This window comes from Notechis scutatus, chromosome 5, assembly GCF_049901735.1.
Source record: "Notechis scutatus isolate UNSWTSFEM ecotype Mainland chromosome 5, rNotScu1.2, whole genome shotgun sequence".
NCBI classification, from domain to species: domain Eukaryota; kingdom Metazoa; phylum Chordata; class Lepidosauria; order Squamata; family Elapidae; genus Notechis; species Notechis scutatus.
Window position 1 is genome coordinate 36,034,183 of NC_142013.1, and position 19,500 is coordinate 36,053,682.

The 19,500-nt window shown below is 36.9% G+C and overlaps 2 protein-coding genes across 2 annotated transcripts in view; both read left to right on the forward strand.

The window, feature by feature from the left end:
* Positions 1 to 2,149: 2,149 nt before the first annotated feature.
* Positions 2,150 to 19,500, forward strand: part of TMPRSS7 (transmembrane serine protease 7) — a 33,868-nt gene continuing 16,517 nt past the window's right edge. The window contains exons 1-7 of the mRNA XM_026663914.2: positions 2,150 to 2,216; positions 8,210 to 8,277; positions 9,266 to 9,459; positions 14,142 to 14,180; positions 15,693 to 15,921; positions 16,487 to 16,617; positions 17,695 to 17,807. Coding sequence (XP_026519699.2) covers positions 8,210 to 8,277; positions 9,266 to 9,459; positions 14,142 to 14,180; positions 15,693 to 15,921; positions 16,487 to 16,617; positions 17,695 to 17,807 — 774 coding nt within the window. The 5' untranslated portion in view covers positions 2,150 to 2,216. The remainder of the gene's footprint in view (positions 2,217 to 8,209; positions 8,278 to 9,265; positions 9,460 to 14,141; positions 14,181 to 15,692; positions 15,922 to 16,486; positions 16,618 to 17,694; positions 17,808 to 19,500) is intronic.
* Positions 6,107 to 6,927, forward strand: LOC113409712 (PC-esterase domain-containing protein 1A-like). The gene is given in 2 exon segments (XM_087967526.1): positions 6,107 to 6,275; positions 6,278 to 6,927. Coding segments are annotated over 2 exon segments (819 nt in total).

Here is a 19,500-nt window from a genome sequence, read left to right on the forward strand (position 1 = left end):
AGCAAAAGCGAAGCAGTGTATCTAAATATAGTCAGCTTTCAACTAGTTGGCATAGTAACCGTTATCCTGAAGAACTAACATGTAATAAAAAAGGAAAAAACAATTTAAATAATTAATTGTGTGGTGGTGCTTAAATTACTTCACTGATGGGGGATGAATTTCATAATGCTTAACTATAACTAGTATAAGAAATATATATATTCATTGTTTTAATGCATATTAGAAAATTATTTGGAATATTAAACCCTAACAGTAACTATATATATCATTGTTTCTTGAGATAGTGAGACAGAAAATGTATGGTTTTGCTCATAGTATAGATAAAATCAAGCATTTTATACATTATACTGAAGTCTAAAAAGCTTAAGGAAAGAAAGGTTTGATCATAAATAAGTGAAATTTAGATCTATATTTATAACATGGTACAATGCAATAATGTACTTAGATTCTTCTAAGATGAATACTAGTAAGAAGAAGCTAATTATAATGGTATTAATAACTTTTGTCTCTAACTACTTAGGGTTGACAAATTAATTATCTGTTCAGCAAAAAAAAATAGCAAAAAACCCCATCGCAGATTAATTGTATGAGAATTGTTAAAAAAGTAAACAGCAATTCAACCTCCATCCCAATATGGAATACTATCCACCACAATTGTATTGTTCTTGGAACATGATGCCCAGATCACATATGATTATTTGTTGGGTATTTTTTTTGAAAGAGAGTGATTAATCATATGAAATTTGACTTCACACCTTCTTATCAGGCTAATTGTTGGATTTATCTAAAATCAAGAAGAAATGTCTTCTTTCCCAGGAAAATGAGATCACTCTCTGCCCATCATGCTTTCAAATCTTAACAGAAAAAAATACCAAATTCTTTCTATTTCAATGCTTCATTATAAAGCTATATATGTACAGCTAGTAAAACACCCCAATTCTACCTTCCTTGTTAGTTGCATCTAAAAATACTTGTATTATGGGTCATGTTTGTAAAACAATGGAAAAATTCTTCATTTAATGTAACAGAACAAGGAAACCATACCCTTATCTAACAGCCTTAAAACTGAAATGGGAGTTTCTCACCTTCTAAATGTTCTTGAATTCTTCAGGCCTTAACTTGATCGTTATGTTTGGCAAATACACATGGAATGCAATGAATACCCCAAAGTTCTCATCTCTGTCTTTCAAATGAAAGCTCTGAACATACTTACCTTCAGGTGAAAAGTCAACTTTGAAATAAAAAAAATATATTAGCCTTTGTCTTCTTGAAACTCTTTTATTTTCCATTTTAAGGTATCAAATATATCCGTTCAAAGATCAGATTCTGAAGAAAAGTGGGAAAGACTCACAAAAAAACTCAACAAGATATCAAAATCCAAAAGGAAAGCTAAAAGGGACAAGTCTGCCTGGAATTTTCAGAATAAAATAATCTTGTTTACAATAGTTCTCTTCATTATCGGTGTAATAAGTTGGACATTATTGTGGCTTTTTATTGGTGAGTTTTTTCCTACATCGCTCATCTATGCTTTCTATTCCAAAGACTTTTTATCATATTTTCAAATCCTTGACATATGCTAAACTGCTTGAGAAAAGTGTTTATAGGTAATGGGATTTCTTAAATGGTCTCCTTAATGGCAGACCAGATCTGTAGGCTATATAGAAAAATTATCCTGGCAAATCAGTTCTGAACTGTTTATGTGAAAATTATAGTGATGTTTCCATGCAGGAGAAAACAAGCTGAATTCAAAGGAGACTTTACTTTTTTACAATGGTAAACTAAAAGGACGAAGCAGTGGGTACACAAGTCAGGGAACTCCCTTACAAGGGGGAATGAAATAAAGCTTTCTCTAGTTCTGCTTTAGACAAGCAGCAAGTCACAAGTATAGTTTACAAAAGAGATGCTTTCCAGAGAAGTTAGGAAGCTGGGTTCTCTTTGCAGGAGGGTTGTGGATATTATTAAGAAGGTCATGATAGACTTAACGCTTTTCCAGTTCGTAGAGATCTTTTACTGTCAACTTTTTATTTCCATATGAAAAGAGAAAGAAAAATAGCATATACTCATGTTGCCCTTTCTGTTTTACAGTTGAGGCAGAAAACAAAGATGCTTTGTATTTTGTTGGACTATTTCGTGTTGCCAACATTGAATTTCTTCCAGAATATCGTCAGAAAGAATCTAGGGAGTTCCTTTCAGTAGCACAGAATGTGCAACAAGTGGTAAGGAAACCGATATACAATGGCACACCATTTTTATCAGTAAATTTGACAAAATAATTAGCTGGATGCATGCATTCACCAGTTTTGTGTGTTCCAACGAGACAATGAGTAAAGGCCCAGGCTACAATATGCCTTTCTCAGGTTGCTTTGCTGGAGGTTATTATATAAATGAGTTTTTCCCCCAAAGATGGGGGAAGCCTGTTTCAAATGAATACTGTTGTTGACAGGACAATACCTGCTGCTATTTGGAATAGCACAAAGAATTTGGAATAGCACAAAGGAAAACGAGAAAGGAGTCCTGATCTCCAATAATGAAAGGATTATCTATATGATGGATACATTCATGAGTCGATCCCATGGCACAATCTGTCCTGTTCCTAAAATACTGTAGCTATATCATTTATTTATTTTCAATGTAGCCTCCTTTTCTCTTTTTTAACCTGCTCCTATTTATCCTATGTTAAATATGCACCTGAAAGCCATGGCTGATATCCATCACTCCGGATGTTCTTATATCCATGAATGTGTTTACATAGGTCAACTTTAGAAAAAAAATATCACTGTATGGCAGTATTTCTCATTTGGAAACCTACATTTGGATCTGTGCTCATTGCCTCGTATTATTTTCTCATTGGTAATCCCTGGATTTTTTACAATGTACTTAGTCTCATGCTACTTAATTGTCCCATTTTGAGTATTTCTCAATGTAGTTTATGGCAGACATGAATCTCATCCAGATTACTGAAGGCCTCATTTACAGTGGAGGTCACAGTTCAGATCTGCTTTTTGTTTGGGGGACAGGGATAACATGATGTGGAATTGAGGAATGCTTACCATCAACTCCTTTTCATGGCCAGATCACTCCCTGTTGGTACTGGAGTTTTCTGGGGCTACCCTCTGCCTTCAAAAGAAGGATCTATTTGATCATTCTGTCTCAGGCACTTGATTGCCTTTGTTGGTGTCCCTGAAGCTCTATAGTACAGTTTAACTGGGCTTTGGTGTTGGAAGGCACGCACAGCAGCTTGTTGATTGTGCCGGCTCGCAGCCATGCGCATTGATCCTGAAGGGGGCCTGGTTTTCAAAGGAAGTTTGGGAGATAAAATGGCACTATTTATTTATTTATTTATTTATTTGATTTGCCAATTGTTTACAAGATAATAAGTATAAATGTATACATAGTTGTGAATACATGAAATGGGTACATATAAGAAAAATAAAAGAAGAATAAGAGAAACAATAGGACAGGGACGGTAGGCACGTTGGTGAGCTTATGCACGCCCCTACAGACCTCTTAGGAAAGGGGTGAGGTCAATAGTAGACAGTCTAAGGTTAAAGTTTTTGGGGTTTGGGGAAGAAACTACAGAGTCGGGTAGAGTATTCCAGACATTGACCACTCTATTGGTGAAGTCGTATTTCCTGCAATCAAGTTTGGTGCGGTTAACTTTGAGTTTGTATCTATTGTGTGCTCTTGTGTTGTTATGGTTGAAGCTGAAGTATCCATTGACAGGTAGGACATTGCAATGTATGATTTTATATACCATGCTTAAGTCAGACCGAAGCGGCGTAATTCAAGGTTTTCTAGTTCTAGAATTTCAAGTCTGGTGGCATAAGGTATTCTACAACGAGTAGAGGAGTGGAGAACTCTTCTTGTGAAATATTTCTGGACTTTCTCAATTGTGCTAATATCAGATACGTAGTGTGGGTTCCAGACTGATGAACTGTATTCGAGTATTGGTCTAGCAAATGTTTTGTATGCTCTGGTTAGTAGTGTGATATTACCAGAGAAAAAGCTACGTAGGATTAGGTTAACAACTCTTAATGCCTTTTTGGCTATGTAGTTGCAGTGGGCTCTAGCACTTAGATCATTAGAGGTGAGTATTCCAAGGTCCTTTACAGAGCTTGGAGTCATCAACAAGATCTTGACTATTCAGCTTGTATTTTATTTTCTGATTTTTTTGCCAATATGTAAGACAGAGCATTTATTTGTTGAGATTTGAAGTTGCCATTTGTTTGACCACTCTGATACATAGTCAAGATCTTTTTGTAGGGTAGCAGTATTGTCTGTGGTATTGAACAGCTTTACATCATCAGCGAAAAGAACGCAATTGCTCTTAATATGATCACAGAGGTCATTTATGTAGAGTATGAAGAGAGTTGGTCCTAGAACACTGCCTTGGGGGAACACCACTATTGACAGGTACTGGATTTGATAGTACGCTCCCGATTTTGACCATTTGTTGTCTGTTTGACAGGAATGCTTCTATCCAGTTATTCAGTTGTCCAGAGATACCATAGGATTTTATTTTTAGGAGTAGTTTGTCGTGTACCACTGAATCAAAGGCTTTACAGAAGTCTATGTAGATTGCGTCTATTGCTTTGCCCTGGTCGAGTTGTGTCGTCCATATGTTTTTGCAGTGTAAGAGTTGCAGATTACAGGATAGTTTTTTCTGAAACCAAATTGTTTATTGGAGAGTAGGTTATTTGTCTCTAAGTGAAGGATGATGGATTGGTTAATAATTGATTCCATGACTTTACAGGTGACGCAGCATAAGGAGATTGGCCTGTAATTTACAACTAGGCTTGGGTCTCCCTTTTTGAAGATGGGGATGACTGTGGCTTGTGACCATAGGTTAGGCAAGGAGCTGGTTCTGAAAGATTTTTCAAAGATTATGCTTAGAGGTTTGGCTATGGCAGTGGATAGCTTTCTTAAGAAGTAGGCACATATTCCATCCGGTCCAATAGATAGAGATGGTTTTAGGTTGCGTAGTGCTTTTTCAACATTGTCTTCTGTGAAATCGATATGTATTAGATCATTGTTGTTATCTGTGGTACGGCTAGGAAATACTGGGCATGATCCATTGCTGTTTACAAATACTGAGCCGAAGAATGTGTTAAAGATGTTGGCTTTAATGGTGTCGTCGTTGCAGTCTTTACCATCAGGTCCTATCAAGGGAGGGATGGACCTTGAGTCTTTTAGTTTGTTGTTTACAAAATTGTAAAAAGCACGGGTGGAATTGGTGCTTAGAAGGTTTTCCTCTTGTTTAATGTGATAATTGGTGCATTCGGTCTTTATCTGGTGGCATAAACTAGAGCACTACCGAAGGAAAACAAAGAGAAAATCCAACTAAATACAGGTAAGAACCCTTTACTGTTAAGGAATACCCTGTGTCAAGAAGAGTAAAGACTAAAACCTAAGTATTTTTTCCTCTCTGATTACCTTCACAGATAAGTTTCTTATGACTCTAGTTAAGGTGACTTGTCTCCTGGGACAGGAAGAGCCAAGGAAATTGTTATCAGAGTCTCTTTGAGGACTGTGTAAGTCCCATGAAACTGACTGAGAAATAGCTTTGTTTTGTTATCTGTGAAGAATCTGAGGTTACTAAAATGCAGTCCTTGGGCTTTGAGTTCTGACATTTATGTTTTAGATTCATGTCCCTTCTGGTTAATCAAGGCTCCTCGGAGACAACACATGGTGGGATACATGTGGTGGTAAGTGCTTGCTTGAGGGAGGGGATTGTTTTATCACTTTTGAAGAAATGGTGATCTACCCTCTCCCCAAGAAGCTACTGCTGGATCCAACAGAGTTGGATAATTTCCATCCAGTCTCCAAATTTCTCCTTTTACTGCAAAACTGGTAAAGTTACAGCTGTAGAGGATCCCTGGAGGAAGCAAATTATTTGGATCCCTTTTGGTGGGACTGCGGTTGCTGTATCTCATTTCTTCTTCTACTGGTTGCAGCAGACCATGGCTTAAGCACACAAACACCCCGACTCTCATCCTACAAGCCAGGATGGGATGGTTTTTGGCAACGGGACCGAAGGCCTGTGTTCCTGGCTCAGATCTCAGATCCTGAATTCCCCAGCTGCCAAAAACCACGTCGTTCCTTCGAGATGCTCCGCTTGAATTCCCAGGATGTCCGTCAGCTACTACACAGAAAGTTTGTGGTCATCTTGGGAGACTCAATCCAGTGATTGGTCTACAAGGATCTCATTCAGTTGCTCCAGAGTGACTCCTTACTCACTTCGTCCCAAATGAAGTTTAAGGGGGAATTCAGTTTTGAAATGACCACTTAATTGAAGGCATTGTGCTGGACGGCCTACACAATGGAATCCGTTATCGGGAAGTGCGCCAATATCGCACCAGTTATCACCTCATCCGCTTCTACTTCCTGACAGGGATCTACTCGGAATATTTTGAAAGCATCCTGGAGGATTTCCGGGTTGGCCCACAGCCAGATGTTTTGATCCTCAATTCTTGTGTTTGGGATGTTTCCAGATATGGCCCGTCTTCCATGATGGAATACTGCAGAAATTTGGAGATAGCCTTCAACAACTTGGACGCTGACCTCCCTCCTTCTTGTTTGGTCATCTGGAACATGACCATGCCTCTAGGCCCCAAGATCAAAGGTGGCTTCCTTATACCAGAGCTGCAGCACCTGAGCCAAACTCTCCGCCAGGACATCATCAAAGGCAACTTCTATGGGGCCACGCTGGCCGACCTCCACCTCTTTGATGTGGTGGACCTCCACTTCCACTTCCGCTTTGATGTGGGGAACCATATCAAGGATGGGATCCATTGGAACAATGTGGTGCATCACTGGATCACCAACCTTCTCCTGACCCATCTGGCCAATGCCTGGGGGGGTGGCAATCCCAGAGAAGAATCCCTGGGGGAAACAAAGGCAGGCCATTGGGTTCCTAGCTGCCCCTGAAGACATTATAGGATACGGCAAAAGGTGCAGGTGGGATGATGAAGACACCAAGGGCTTCCTGGAGCATCCCATGCCCACAACTGGATGGCTCTACAAAGAACGTCAAGTGACCTTTGCTGACCGTTTTGAAGCCGACTGGCATTACCCACAGCGCCCCAGTTTCTATGACAACTTTTTACTCATTCCCAACGATGCGGGGTCACCAATGCCTTTCTCTCAGGATCCCTGTTCACTAGACCAGGTTGAGAAGATATCAGTTGCACTTGTCAATGATCTTTTATGGTGTCAGGACTTTTGTGATATACCCATCCTGACCCATCAGGATTTCTTTTGATATGATTACTCATTGTATCATTCTGAACAGCATAGGGGGTTGGGAATGAAAGGGAGGCATGGTTGTAAGATATTCTCCTGTTCCTTTTGAAAACAGTTCCAGTTGGTATCAAGAAGGTGAAGTTATAGACTCCATAGTATTTCAGAGAGTACTTTCTTTCCTTACCCCTATTTGACATATACATGAAACCAATAGGCAACTGGCTTTGAAGGATAATTGAAAGATTCACTAACAGAGCAATAATTGTAATTATTATTGCTTATTAAAATATGTATTTTCTGGATACTACTTTAGAATTAAACAGTTTGCTGAACCTATGTGAACTTGACCATGGACACTCCAAGAAGAAATACATAGTTGTAAAATGTGTACATCTCTCTCTGAATAACTCTTGATAAGCTTCCATTTTTAACTAGTGAAAAATAATGGAAAATAGCTTTATTGTAACTTTATTCTTGGATTAACTTATTGTCATGCTTTTTTCCTGAAGTAGTTCTTTTTATTGTAGAGAATCCTGAGTGTTTCTGGAAACTTTTAAGTTGTACAAAATTGCAACTGGCTGAAGATGCTATCTGTCTGAAGAAATGACTCTTGGACTAAAATTTAATTAATAATGGATTCCCACTTCATTTCCATTAAATCATGAACTTTTATTTTATTTTAGGCTGGTACAACTTCATTTGGCTTTCCAAATATAGATTTAAGTCACATATAATTAAAAGTTGGCAGAGGAGGGTGGCAACTTTTACAACCAGGCAAACAAAAGCTGTGATAAGGGTTGTTCTTTACTTTTATAAATGAATTCAGTACATTGTTATAAAAATATTTCATTATTCTTAGAAATCATCACTAATTTTTGTTAAGAATCTACAATTTAGACTGTTCTCAGTAAAATTAAATTGATTTCATGCAAGACAGTCAAATAAGTCTGTAAATGTTCTCTTTCAGATGAATCTGGTGTATACTAAATCTGCTTTCTCAAAATTTTACAAGCAATCCATTGTCTCTGATGTCAGGTGGGACACAATTTATACTTTGTTTTTTATCCTGTAATGATAAATACATTTTATCTTGTTGCAAGTCAAGTTATCTTGTAAGTCAAGCACAACCTTATACAATGATTGAATGCCAGCATAAATGTTTCCACCCAGTTAATACATTGTATATTTCAAAAGCTATTAGCATTTACTTTGAATAATGATAGGAGGTTAAATTTTTTAAGTTTATCAGTTTTTTATGTAAGCCAATAAAGTTCTGGGTGGATATCACATATAAAGTCCTAAGTAGCTTGGCATTCAGATAAATACAGGACATTTCTCCTGTCCAACTTTAGCCCGGTATATGCATTGCTAGTGTCCTGAAAATATCTAGATGATTCCAGTAGTGGGATTCAATTTTTTTTACTTCTGCTTCTGTGGGCGTGGCTTGCTGAACATGGCAGGGGAAGGTTACTGCAAAATCTCCATTTCTAACCTCCTTTCCAGCTCTGTTCTCCTGTGCAAGACAACAAAAGAAGACCCAGCCAATCAGCTGGGACTCGGGAGGCAGAGATTAGATGGGGGCGGGGTCAGTCAGAGTTAGTATTTGCCAGTTCTCTGAACTACTCAAAATTTCCGCTACCAGTTCTCCAGAACTGGTCAAAACATGCTGAATACCACCTCTGGCTGATTCCCAATTTCTGTGACATGATAAAACAGTGGCCTCAAAGTTATACTTATCAATGGCAGCTCACACAGCATGGGATACATTGCTCCTTGACATTTGTTGGGGCCTCATTTTGCTCCACATTACAAGGTTGTTAAAACTGAGGTTTTTATCCTGAGGAACATTCAGTCCAGAAGATAGACCTGGGCTTCCTCAGTGGATAATCTTTGTTAACTTAGTAAATTAGTTTTATTCCTTATTTTCTTTGTTTGGAAATTGCCTCAGGCCCTTAAAAATAGAATTATACAAGCCACCATATAAATCAATTAATAAATACAATTTGTTTTGTACTGATTTCAGCAATAACAACAATGGGGGACTTCTTGTCCATTTCTGGATTGTATTTGTGGTACCACAGGCAAAAGGCCAAGTATTTTGTGAAGACTGTGTTGCAGCTATTTTAAGAAATTCAATTCATACAAGCATCACCAATCGAACCTCAGTAGGGAGTCTTCAAGGCCTTGCGGTGGATATGGATTCCATTGTGCTCAATGGTTGGTATTTCTTTTTTCTTTTTTTTTAATAAAGTTTTATTTGGGTTTCCACACATACAAAATACAAGTAAAACATCTTTTTTGAAAATAGCATGGTCCTGGGTTGAACTTCTTTATACAGACACAAAACTCAATTTCATGCTCCTTTTTGTACTCTATTCCATATCTTATACTATTTTACATTTTCTATATAGTTTTCCCCTCTTTTAATTTTCTCAATTTTATTTTGATTATCTCATCTCAATTCAAATCATTATATTTATACTTTTGTCTGTTCTGTTTCAATTTCATATTATCTTTTCTCATTAAACAAATTTTCTCCTGTAGTTACTAATTGGAGTATGACACTTTTATATCTTTTAATTACATCCATTCAACTCTTATTTAAACTTCAGTATATACCTTAAGTTTATGACCTTGAATATAATACATAATATATAACTTACAATCAAATTCTGCTTGGTACATTCTTAAAATACACACTATATTCTTTTTTTAAAAAAAGAAAGATTGTAAATATATGTAATTATAAACCCTCATTCCATTCCAGTTCAGTTCTATCATTAATAATCATTAAAATCTTAACATCTTTAACACTTCTTTTCAATTAAATATCATACTTCCTTAAAAGCACTTGGGGCCCGGGCGGGGGGAGGGGGGGGGGGGGGGGGGGGGGGGGGGCGGAGGGGGAGGGGGGGGGGGGGGGGGGGGGGGCGGGGGGGGGGGGGGAAAAAAGGAGGAGGGGGGGGGGGGGGGAGGAGAGAAGAGAAGAGGGGAAGGAGGAGCGCCCGCGGGCGGCCCGGGAGAGACCGGCCGAGAAAACTGAGGGGGGGGGAAGCCTTAAAAGCACGGGGGGGTGGGGGAGGGGGGGGGGGGGGGGGGGGAGGGGGGGATGGAAGGAGGAGAGGAAAGAAGAAGGGGGGGGGGGAGGAATGGGGGGGATATGGATATGGGGGGAGGGAGAGAGAGGGGAGGGGAGGGGGGGGGGGGGGGGGGGGGGGGGGGGGGGGGGGGGGGGGAGGGGGGGGGGGGGGGGGGGGGGGGGGGGGGGGGGGGGGGGGAGGATGTGGGGTGATTTAAGAGTGATTTTTTTTTTTTTTTTTTTTTTTTTTTTTTTTTTTCTTTTTTTCTTTTTTTTTTTTTTTTTTTTTTTTTTTTAAGTGGGGGGGGGGGGGGGGTTTTGAAAAAAAAAAATTAAAAAAAAAAAAAAAAAAAAAAAATTAAAAAAAAAAAAAAAAAAACACATGGGGGGGGGGGGGGGGGGGGGGGGGGTTTTTTTTTTTTTTTTTTTTTTTTTTTTTTTTTTTTTTTTTTTTTTTTTTTTATAATCTCCATGATTAATTTTCCCTTATTCCTTTTCACATATGTCTTATAAATCATTAAATATACCTTTTGTTACATTTATTTATTGACAAGCATTCCACTGAATTACAATAGCTATTTTATCAGACATTTTAATCATACATTGTTTCATATTTTCTAAAATTATTTCTGCTTCTAATATAATACTATCTTATGTACCTTTGCAGAATCCCTTTTTCCATTAAGTTTTCACCCATTATCTCTAAATAGGCCCTGTTTCTCTATATTTTGCTTCTGTCCTTTATAACTTCTTTTCCTTTCTTTCTTCCCTCTCTTCTTCTCCCTCCCCTTTTTACCCCCTTGTCTCTCTACTTCTAATACTCTCTTCTGCATTTCCCTCTTCTGTTGCTTTCTGATTTTATACTTATTTTTCACTCTATTTTTTTGGGGAGTTGTTTTTCCCAATCTTAAACTTTCCATTCTCTTTCCCCCCTTTCCTTTTCCCCCCCATCTAAGATTACTTGTTCATTAAAGATGGCTTCTTCTTTGTCGCAATCTTCTTGTTCTGCAGGCATTCTTGTTCTGTTGTTTCTCATAATTCCAAATCTCCATTTCTAAAAACTGAAATACGAAGCCAAAAGAACTTCTCCCTTCTTGTGCATCTTCTTTGTACTTTTTAAGTTCCATTTTCAGTTCTTCTAAAAGTGGAGCCATTTTAAACAGTTTTAAACAACCACCCGATTGATTTAATCATTCAAAACAATTACCAAGAATCCAGAAATCATCAAGTAATCCAGATAGTCCCGAGTTATATCTTCTTATTTCTTTTTCGGCTTTCTCTTCCTGGGGTTTTTGTTGCGATATTTCAGTTAGAATGTATCTTTTGGAAGTCTTGTTGAGATTTTGCTGTAAGTTCTTTTTTAATTCCAGGCAGTCTCCTCCCTTCCAGATCCTGCCCTTTTATTCTTTTTCTCTCCTTTCCTGTTGGTTGGTTGCTATTTCTAAATCAAGAATTTATGTAGTGTCCATTGTATCCGAAGATTTCCTTTTTCTGAGTGCACAACATTTTTATTCATGGATTGATGGGAACACAAATATGCATGAAAATCATAAATTCAGAGGAATAAAAATTTCAGCCTGCTTCTTAACTTTAAATTATTATGAACATTTATGGCTGTTACTCAAAACAGATCTGATAAGTCTCCTAGATACTTAAACATGTGTAACTGAAGGCTCACTTTTGTTTCAAAAATATAATAATGCTGAAAAATTTGCTGCTAAATATTAGCTGCCAAATCTTGAGAGCTTTTGAAGATTGCAGACATTGAGCTTGTTTTGTATGCATTGCCCATTTCTCTTCTGAAGGAAAGAACTTCCCTTTTTCCAGAGTTGATAAATAAATCATTTCTTATGCAAGAACAACTACTTTTCACAGTTATACAAGAATTCACTTACTGCAATATATATTCTTTTTAGCCGGCAAATTTTAAAAAATAGTGTGTATATTTTTCCTGTTTCCTGGGAATTTTAAAAATTACTAAGAAATATTTTCCAACTCTTATCTTAAAACTTATAAATGAGAAAAGAAAGACAATGTATTTCAGAATAGAAATACAAATAATTAATTACAGATCTCTTTGACATCAGTACTTGGAAATATTTTAAAACAGATATAAAAGTTTTAAAGCAAATTGAAAACAATGTAGTAACTATCATAAATGAGCATTCTTTGTCAACAATACATCTGCTTTTGAGTGAATAACTCTCTTGGTTGGTTCTGGGAATAGTGTGTATATACTATATCTTGATTTCATGAAAGAATTTTCAAAGTCACTGTAACATTGTGATTATCAAACTAGTTAATTGGAAATCCTATGTCAATGGACCAGTGGAGAAATGTCACAATATTGGGTCTGGGCCCTGTAATCTTTAATAATTAGCAAAAACAGGTTGCATAATAAATTAGGTACAGATAGTACCATAAACATAGAAATAATCATGACTGCCTATAGAAATGGGCTGCAAATAAACCAATAGAATTTAACAGCATCAAATGGAAAATGCTTCACTTTTTAAGAACTTTTTTTAAGAAGAAAGCAAAGACACTTTTTAGAATGAACCAATATAATGGAATATCAAGGGTGATAGTAGAATGGGCTAGCCATGGGTGAAGGCAATGGGGGTGCCAGAAATGACAAAGAAGCTATTGGCAGTTGACTTGCTGCTCTCTCTATACCAATTAGTTCTTTGATAGTTAGTGGTATAGTATGGTAATACAGAAGTCCTTTATTCCAACCCTTTGCTCAGGCAGAAAACATCTATACCATTTCAGAGAACCGGTTGTCAATCTCTTCTTTAAAAAGTATTGGAACATCCACAACTTCTGGAGGCAAGTCATTCCACTGATTAATATAATAAGTATCTAAGTATCAGAAAATTCTCCCCAAGTTTTAGGTTGGTTCTTTCCTTGATTGTTTTCTAATCCACTGCTTGTTGTCCTGCCTTCAGGTGCTTTGGAGAATAGGTTGACCCTTTCTTCTCTGTGGCAGCTGCTTCAATATTGGAACACTGCTATCATGTCACACCTATATTCCAGTCAATGTCTGGAATACTCTACCTGACTCTGTGGTTTCTTCCCCAAACCCCAAAACTTTAACCTTAGACTGTCTACTATTGACCTCACCCCTTTTTCTAAGAGATCTGTAGGGGGCGTGCATAAGCGCACCAACGTGCCTACCGTCCCTGTCCTATTCTTTCTTTTATTTTTCTTATATGTACCCATTTCATGTATTCATAACTATGTATATACTTATACCTATTATCTTGTAAGCGATTGACAAATAAAATAAATAAAATAGTTCTTATTTTCATTGAAGTAGACATACCCAGTTCCTGCAACTGTTCTTCATATGTTTTAGCCTCCAGACTCAAGCAATTAAAGAGTAATATGTTTTTGGTTTTAAATATGTTTAGAAACTGAGTTCTACCAAGTGAAATGAAAGGAATTGGGAATGAAACACTGCTATGAAATTATCACAGAAAACAAGGCCAGGACTGGATCTCTTTTGGTACAAAATGCAGGGTACGGTTGACTGAGTATAAAAAAATGGAACTCAAATTCCAAATTAATTTAGAAAAAATAGTCCTAATCCTAATATACAGTGGAGCCAAACACAAAATTTATGGGCTTCTCTTTACTGAGTGGGTTCAAATGGCATCATAAATTCTTATGTGATAGTACAAAATACATTTTCTTGGCTTCTCGGGTTCCAAATCTATAACATTATATACATACGGTATGTATTGTCAACTGACTATTTATTGCAAACTTTGCTTAAATATAAGCATATTTATTAGGTTTTTTTTTCCCCCCAATGTAGTTGGGCTTCGATCGGATTACTCTTCAACAACAGGAACAGGTACATTACTGGGTTTCCTGTCATAAGTATTGTTCTTAACCTCCTTTTAACTGAGAAGTGTATGTTAAAATTTCAATTGCAGTGATTTACTTACCAAAACACTATTTTTCTTTATGGTTTATTTATTAACCTTCATATTTTCATAATGCTTTTGATTGTCCAAAGTACTTTACAAAGCATAATCCTTATAAAGATGCTAGAGATTTGATGTTTTAAAATATAGTTTATATTGTGTGTTAAACCTGACTACAGTATAAAGAGACAATCAACAGAAACAGCAGCATATGCAGTCTGAACAGATATCAGTTCTCCACAGTATATCATTAGAGGCGTTCAATAATTCAGAATTTCTCCATTTCCACCATTCCTGTTCCCCAAGGTGCTTTTTCAACAGGCAACTGGATTTCCTTGTTTTTCTTTGAAGACATTTCACTTCTCAACCAAGAGGTTTCTTCATTTCTGATTGGATGGTGGGGAATGGAAGGATTTATATTCCTTGCAGACAGCTGGTCATATGCATTCTTAAAAAGAGTAGTAACTGAAGATCAATATTAATCTATATAAATCATTCATGCCTTTGGAGCACAATTGTGAAAGCCAATGTCTTGATTTCCTTTTATATTGAGGCAGGATATGCATGACAACTAGATTAAAATACAGGTACTCCTTGACTTATGACAACCACTGGGAACAGAATTTCATGGCAAGGCAGTTATGAAGTGAGTCACGTTTATTTTATGAACTTTTTTACTATGGTTGTTAAGCGAATCACTGCATTTGTTAAATTAATCATGCATTTGTTAAATTAATCATGCATTTATTAAGTGAATCCTGCTTTCTCCATTGACTTTGCTTGTGGAAAACTGAATGGAAAGGTTGCAAATAGCAAACATGTGACCTCAGAACACTTGTAGTGCAATATTTCTTCTGCCATCTTGATAATTTTGGCTGTGCCCCACATAGACACTCATATCTATATGACAGTGGTGGGATTCAAATTTTTTTACTACCGGTTCTGTGGCGTGGCTTGGTGGGCCTGGCAGGTGAAAGATATTGTAAAATCTCCAGTGAGGGGTGGTATTTGCCGGTTCTCCGAATTACTCAAAATTTCCACTACCGGTTCTCTAGAACTGGTCAGAACTTGCTGAATACTACCTCTGCTATATGAGTATATTCTAATTATGTGTACCCCTTTCCTCTCTTTTCCTTTCCCCACCTCTCCCCTCCTCACTCTCCTTTCCCTTCCTCTCCTCCCTTACTCTCATCCCCTCCTCCCCTCCCCTTCCCTCTTTCTCAAAATCAAAATGGTAAACTTCAAAAATACTTCAATTATTTTTGCAATCAATCTGATCTTGTGGTCAGCCAAACTTTTATAAAGAAAAATTGTTAATGGAAGTAGTTACACTGTCATTTTTATCAGTGACATAAGAAATTATATGTAAAATGTGGGTTGTGCATAGCATTTGTAGTGGAGCAATTGGTAAATGAAACAAGCGTGAACTATTTCTGCAGGTGCAAACTGCATCTATGATCTGCATGCAGATCGCTTGCATCAACATTTTTCATTGGACTTTTTGGAAACATCAGGAAGGATGATCTGTTATTTTAAACTGATTGCATTGGTTGGCTACTTAATACGCCTTTCTATAACATCCATTCGGATTGAAGCAGACAACTGTATTAGTGATTCATTGACCATTTATGACTCCCTAATGCCAATAAAGAGTAAGATATTATATCGGTAAGTAGGCTTTTCTAATAAGGATTAAAAAAAAAACATTGCTAAGATTTTTAAAAAATCAACAATCTCAGAATTTCTGCACTTCATATTCTGTGGTAATAAATAACTGTCTCCATTGCAATTAGATTAAATGTTTAAAAATTCACAATGTATTAAAACTATAGTTGGCTTCATGCGTGAATTTATTTATTAATATATATTAGTTTTTTACCCTGCCTTTATTACTTTATTACTTTATTAAGTCAAGGCAGGGCACATACTTCCTTTCTCTATTTGCCTGTAACAACAACCCTCTGAGGTGAATTGGGCTGAGAGAGTGATTTAGAAGCTCTTAAGCCACTGTCAAGTCAAATATATCTGTTATATCATCTGTAATATTTTTTTCTAACGTATGTTGTTCAAAACTATAAGGATTTTATATTTGTTTTTTATGAAAAATGTATTTTTATCAGTTAGCACAATTAATTAACCAACAAATTAGAAGGGAATTTTCTAGGATAGGTGTGAAAGGTATTTAATAATTTCTCTAATATCTATACATTTATAACAAATTGTTTTATTTCAGAATATGTGAACCTTCCAATTCACTGGTATCTTTTGTTTCTACAAATAATATGATGTTAGTTATGCTGAAGTCCACACAAGTGAGGCAAATGAAAGAATTTCATGGCTACTTTGAGATCGTTCCACAAGAAAGTGGGTATTTTGTTTCTTTTAAAAAAAAAAGAATATGGAAGTGTGGTCATATTACTTAAATTATGCTGACCTTGAAAGTAGTGCATTATTCATGACAATTTATTTTATAATGTCTGGCATACATTTAGTTCCTCTCCAACTTTTTTCGTGTATTCTTTTCCTTGCTTCACTTTCAATGAGTTTTTCTGCTTATAACTTCAATAACCTAGCTGCACTTACACCCATAACTCATCCATGTCATGCTACATTATCCCACTAGATGGAGGAGTTGTCATATATACCCAGTACCAGATTAATTTGTCTGCTGACATCACTGAAAGCTGATCCATATCAGATCAGACCTGGTTAGGATTTTAAAATAATATAAGTAGGAAAAGCATGGCTCAATAGAGAATACTGGGAACTGAAGACAGAAATATAGAAACAGATTGAGAAAACTGACCATGTCGTAATAGGGGCTGAGCTTGAATTAAGAGAGTATTGATCTTTAAACGCTTGCTTTATTCAATTGCTTATTGGTAGTTTAATACCAATAAACTAATTCTGCCATGCTATCTTTAGCAATGGTGATTTTCCAACATAGCACAGGAAGTCAGATACCTTTGGGTATCTTTTTTCTATTACATTAATCAATGACTCCTCCATAAGTCTTGTAATTATTTTATTTTCCTTACTATCACTTCCTTTTTAAAAAAGTATGGTATTTAGCAGCTTAAGAGATCTTTTTATTGTGGTTACAAAACTATGGATGTTATGTCTTTCATATTTTTTCATAACCCAGGTAAAGGCAGTTCTTAGTTTTCAACAGCATTTATTTAAGATACTGTGTTGCATTTGGTCTCTCCTCATCCTTGCAGAACAACTAAGTGTTGTTTTTTGCTGTCTTAATTCTCCTACTAGACTTTTTCCTGTTTTTATTATTTCCATTCTTTAACATGCTGAAATCTATGTAAAACAGTAGAGAATCAAATCAATAATTTAAAAAATAGTAGTGTAACAGTGGCTCTTTTGGGGGGCTAATTCTTGGTTTTCCAACCGTATAATAATAAACAGGACCATTCTCTTTTTTTTTTTCAGAATGTGGAAACACTATATTAGCATTAGGAAGTTCCGGATTTGAAGGGAGAATCATAAGTCCCTATTACCCCAGCTATTACCCTCCAAAATGCATTTGCATGTGGACTTTTCAGGTAATTTAAAATCTCATCCTTAGAGGACTTTCCCCAAACACACTTCCCCATGTTTGGTATCAGTTGGAAATAGAACTCTCTGTCTCTTTAGTGAGATAAAGTTGCAAGTCTGATCTCTTTGATCTCTACACAAAGCTTTAATGTTTCTCCCACTCTGGGTTTTTTTGTGGTCAAATAGCTGTGATGGGAGATGAAAGGTTTCCTTGTGAATGAGGAAAACTGCACCTGTTCTTTAATTCTGCCAGCTTAACTTCTCTCTTTAAGCACTCAGAACTGGCTGATTAAATTAAGCTTCTGCCTTAGGGTATTGTTATATTTAAAGTATGCGTGTATGTTGTGTTGGTTGAAAATCCTCCTGAGCTTTTCAGATATTCCTGCTACATATGGAACAACAAAAGTTGCTTCATTTGTTGTTCTCTTCTTTGTGTGTTTTGGAGGACCTCTTACTGGGTCTTTTTCTGGATTTGATGAAGGCCCAGTTGGTATAGCCACAAGTTCTGAGGGCTTCCTTGATGTCTTTTAATTCTTTTTCTTTTCTCTCTTTGCTAGTAGGCAAACCTTCAGCCCACTCAAGGGCATTGCTATGTATAAGACTCTGAAAAGAGATCCTACTAGCAGTTATAAAAAAAAAAGGTCATTGATTTCCTGCAACAACTACTGAAGGATAACGCTATTGACAAGCCACAATACTTGCAACTTTGCAACACTGTCATTTTATATGTTCCAGGCATATCTGAAAAGTTCAGGAAGATTTTTAACCAACACAACATACATGCATACCAGTGGTGGGATTCAATTTTTTTTACTGCTGGTTCTGTGGGCATGGCTTGGTAGGTTTGGCAGGGAAAGGATACTGTAAAATCTCCAGTCAGAGGTGGTATTTGTCAGTTCTCTGAACTACTCAAAATGTATGCTCCTGGTTCTCCAGAACTAGTCAGAACCTGCTGAATACTACCTCTGATGCACACTTTAAATCCAAGAATACACTAAGGCAGAAGCTTGTCTACCTCAAGGATAAAATACCCAGACAGAAAGTGAACAATGTGATTTATGCAATACAATGCAATGAGACATGTGCAGACCTGTGCATTGAAAAACAAAACAATCACTTCACAAATGCATGACACAACATAGGAGTACAAACCCATCAGGACAAGATTCAGCAGCCACATTTGAAAGATAAAACATCTACTTTTGAAGACAGCAAAGTCCACATTCTGGACAGAAAGGACCACTGGTTTGAAAGATGAATAAAAGAGGCCAATTATGTTAAAATTGAACAGCCTTCTCTCAATAGAGTGGGACCACCTATCTTTTGTTGATGACACAGTCCTTTCAGTAGCTCCAAGAAAACACTCATTTCCTCTCTGATTCCCATGATCCTGAGGACACAGATACAACCCCCAAAAGGCCTCAATGACTCTCAGAGAACTTAATGGCCCACCTTCAATGTTTAACACCCTGATGACTGCAAGGAATATAAATCCTTCCATTTCCCCATTTCCTTCCATTTTTGGACGGGAAGCAAAATGTCTTTAAGAAAAGGAAAAAAAAGCCCAGTTGCCTTTTAAAAAAGCACCTTTGGGACAACCATGACCTGAATGACTGAGAATCTCCATAGACATTGAGCGGCTCAAAGTCAACCGGTTGGCTTCACGCCCAGGGATGAACTAGAATTCATTATTTCCTGGAT